The sequence below is a fragment of the Nannospalax galili genome, unplaced genomic scaffold (genome assembly GCF_000622305.1).
Source record: "Nannospalax galili isolate Female #2095 unplaced genomic scaffold, S.galili_v1.0 scaffold363, whole genome shotgun sequence".
NCBI lineage: Eukaryota > Metazoa > Chordata > Mammalia > Rodentia > Spalacidae > Nannospalax > Nannospalax galili.
The window spans coordinates 2,244,017-2,248,182 of record NW_008351176.1 but is presented as its reverse complement, the minus strand read 5'-3'; the positions used below and the strand labels follow the sequence as shown (position 1 = coordinate 2,248,182).

The 4,166-nt window shown below is 47.0% G+C and overlaps 1 protein-coding gene across 1 annotated transcript; it reads left to right on the top strand.

Annotated features, from left to right (window-relative positions):
• The first annotated feature begins 969 nt into the window (after positions 1-969).
• LOC103746068 (C-C motif chemokine 8) lies at positions 970-2,341 on the top strand. The gene is made up of 3 exons (XM_008848158.1): positions 970-1,045; positions 1,759-1,876; positions 2,236-2,341. Exons 1-3 carry the CDS (start codon positions 970-972, stop codon positions 2,339-2,341), a joined length of 300 nt encoding a protein of 99 aa, XP_008846380.1.
• The last annotated feature ends 1,825 nt before the right edge of the window (positions 2,342-4,166 follow it).

Sequence of the window (4,166 nt, the reverse complement as noted above, 5' to 3'; positions counted from 1 at the left end):
AAACTCCACCCAGCCAGGGCTCAGGTACCATTGCGGAAGAGAGGGCAGAAAGATTGTAAGAGCCAAGGGAGGAGGTGCACAACCATATGGAGATAGAGTTCTACAGGCTCCTGGGACTTACTCATATGAACCAACAGCAATGGTGTCAGCATGCACAAGACCCATGCAAACTCAAGCAGACAAAACCCCAGCACAGAACTGTGGAAATGGACAGCAGGCCCTAATCTTAGTCAAAGAATTATTGGCAATTCATTACTACTGGGTGAGGAAGAGCTGATCTTCTTAAATGGTGGGACTCTAGATAGGCTGCCTAGACCCCAGCAGATGAACTTTGCACTGAGGGATGTCTGGAGATACTGATGACACAATAGGCTTTAACACAAATGACAGAATTCATAAATCCTAGTGGAGGGGGAGATATGGGAGGGTGTCAGTGGAGAAACGGGTATGAAGCTGATTAAGACTGATGAAGATGTTCTATACAAAATACACAAAAATTCAAGTAAAAAATTCTAAAAAAAGAGGGCAGAGACAAAGGCTTGGACAATGTGCCCAGCCACCTGGTACCCTCCCAGGTCCAGGTCCCAGGCTCTCTTTATTCCACTGTGACTTTAATTTCCATTCCATCTTCTCTATAGAACATTTCTCCATTTCAACAAAATCAGAGCTCTTCACCCAGTGACATCACTTCCTCCACGTTGCTGGGCCCAGCTGCACACCTTTTCTCCTTCAGTTCCACAGTCTAAACTGGCAAAAGATAGAAACTGTAAGCTTCCTTCTCCCTGTCAGGAAGTCACCCCAGGGTCTGATGCCTACTCAGCACAGTGAGGATCTTACTTCATCTTCCATTGGGCATGACCCAACAGGCTCCCTGCTCCCTATAAATGAAGGCACAGCCACCAGAGGAGCAGAGAGCCTGAGACCAACCCAGAAGCCTCCAGCTCTCACTCTGAAGTCCTTGCCATCAACATGAAGATCTCCGCAGCACTGCTGTGCCTGCTGCTCACAGCTGCCTCCATCAGCCCCCAGGAGCTGGCTGGACCAGGTAAGGCCTCCCTTTCCTAAGGTTAGTGGCTTAGCAGTCATGCACACTAACTTCTGACCACAAGGTATCCTAGAGCTGCTGCATAGTCTGCACTGTGAAGATGAGAGTGAGACTACAAGACAAACTAGGAAGAACCAGCAGCTAGTCAGAGAGCCAGAAGCAAGTACTCAGCACACCGAGGCCAGCCTCCAAGTTCTCCCCTGACACCAGCTTCGGGATGAGATGATGTGTGCAGTCACTACAGCTACTGCACCCTCTGTGTGTGGAAGTGACCCAGAGTGGTCCTGTGGGTGAGAAGCGTATCTCAAGCGGTAGAGGAGTGGATGAATGATGGCTTGAAGTGGCCATTTGGTGTCATGGTCCAGAGTAGCTTCTAGAACAACAGCCATATGTGGATAACCCAGAGGCTTCTCAGCCCAAGAGTATGTTGTCTCTAAGCCCATGGGAACAAGAAGCTGGGCAGAAAGGTCTTAGAACTTAATTTCCTGGTATCAGAAGTCTAGGATTAGTCAATGAGATTTCTCCATCCGCAATCAACAGTGATTGTTGTACAATGGAGGACACTGACTCCAGGCCATATTTTGTCACTGGAATCTAGACTCAGAACTTGGGAGCTATGACTTGGAGATAGATGCACACCAGCTTTCCCCTCCTTTCTGAGAGCGCACTGCAGGGTCTCGTAACCACCTCATTCTTTGCAAAATTGCCTTCAGATTCGGTGTTCATCCCAATCACCTGCTGCTATAACTTGTCTGGTCAGAAGATCCCTATCCGGAGGTTGAAGAGTTACAAGAGACTCACCAACGCCCAGTGTCCCCAAGAAGCTGTGATGTAAGTGAACCATGACCATGCCCACAGCCCCATAGAAGTATTCTATCTGAGGAGCTGGGAAGAAGGGTCAAGGCTCAGGGCCACACGAGTCAGACAAACAGCCCTTTAGAGAATCCATAATTTTCTAGGAGTCAAGAGAGTGTCCCCAATTCAGTTAGCCAGGAACCCCGAGAGATTCAGCTCAAACAGTGAGAGCAGGACCTTCTCCTGAGGCTTCTGCCTCCCACCCTTCTCCACCCTCCTCCCTGCCATGCAGCCTCCTCATCTAGGAAACAAGAGCCGGTGAGGTCTGGGGACCAATGGGTCACACTCAGCAGACTGCTCAGAGCACTCCATCTAACCGTGCCTCCTCCCCACAGCTTCAAGACCATTGTCAATAAGGAGATCTGTGCTGACCCCAGGGAGAAGTGGGTCATGGATTTCATGAAGTACTTGGACCAGAAGTCTCAAACCCTGCAGCCTTGAACCTTACACCTAGGCTGAAAGACAGAGCCCAGGAAAACCTTATTTATTCTCCTCCAACTTTTGCCAGGGGCAGTGCGAACGTGGTTTAGCATAATTTCTGAAAATAATTTAAAGCACAATATTGCTTAAATAATATTTAATTATATGTAAGTTATTGATGTTTTTAATTTCTTGGCCAAATGAACTGAATGGAATTTATTAAATGCTTGTGTTGTTTATTTTTTTCCTCTATGAATGCAGTTCAGTTCCTGGCAAAGTGCCACTGTTCTCCCTCCTCCTGCTGGCAGGACTATGAGATCCATCTGAGTGTCATCAGCATTATATAAATGTCTGTAATCTTAGGTAACCAGTGTTCCTCCATCTCAAGTGTGTGCTTTCTACTGTTGTGTTTAATGTTATTAATATGGCCACGATATTTCCAAAGAAAAATACATATGTATTTTAAAAACTCTAATTTTGCATGTGATCACGTTACGCTGGGAGAACCCAGCAGTGGGTAGCAACACATACAGCCACCTTGAAGGAATGTTTGTTGGCTGGACTGGACTCCCCTGAAAGTCAGGGAGAACGTGGCAAGACACACCAGGCTGCTCCAACCCTCCCATCACTTATTAGCTTCTTCAAGCACATTTCTTTTCTCATCACCCCCATCTGTGAACAAATTCTCTCTCATGACCTCTTGCAACAGTCTACAGATTTTTCTCTACAACACCAGGATTTTCCCATGTAATGAATTATCAAGCCCAGAGTAACATCTTCACAGTGATACCAGACCTAGGGGGAGACTAAGTATCTATATCCCACATCTACTTGGGGCTTTTCAGAAGGATGACTTTCCAACACATCTGCTTAAAAAAGGTGGTGGGCATGGTAGACTGCAAATACACAGCCACTCTTCTGAGCTCTGCGGAAGAGAGACGGGAGGGCACGGGACCAGAAGGGGAAATTACAGCCAGCTGCACTGAGAAGGCAGAGTTGGTATTGGGGCTAGAAATACAAAGTGCAGGCATATTGTAGGGGTTCTTGAAGTTTTGACTGTGAAATCAACATGTCGTAAGAGTTCAGTAAGAGTTCTGAAATAGCAGAGGTTAGTGACACACTTAGAGGCAGCTATAGGGAGATGTGCCTCGACTGCGCCCAGGATCATGGAGGAAGGGAGGGCCTGGGAGCAGCCACTGAAGTGGTGTAGGGAGACCACGAGGGTCTGAGCTGGGAGCTACCAAGGATGAAGTTACAAATAACCGGCGAGACAGAGTGATGCTGTGTGGAATATTGTAAAAGGGAAAGAATGGACTCTCACTATGTACTCATCTCTTACGATCGCACAGAGCAACTATTTAAAGGGCTGGCAGTTCTAAGACTTAAAATCAATTTACTTTTGTAATGGTCTGAATCTTTGTACTCCTCCAAGATTCATGTTGGAATCTTACCCTGTAGCCTTAAACCATTTGGGCTGAGAGTAAAGAAATGAAATTTAATTGTTTTACAAGTCTGGGAGCTAGAAAGCCCAAACAAAAAGGCACTGCCTCTGGTGAAGCCCTCTGGCTGTTTTGCAACACAGCAAAGGGTCAGAAAGGAAATGAGCTGTGTGCAGAAGGGGCCGAGAACAGACGGTGGCCATGATAACTCATTCCTGCAGGGTTAGCCCACTCCTAGAGAACAGCATTTCCCTATGCTCAAGGGTGGAACCATCAGCCCCAACACTTACAGGCTCCATCATCTCACCACAACCGTACTAGATGTCTAGCACACAGCATGTACCCCTGGAAGGACAACCACATACAAACCATTTGATGCATTATGGTAGAATTAAGAGGTGGGACTT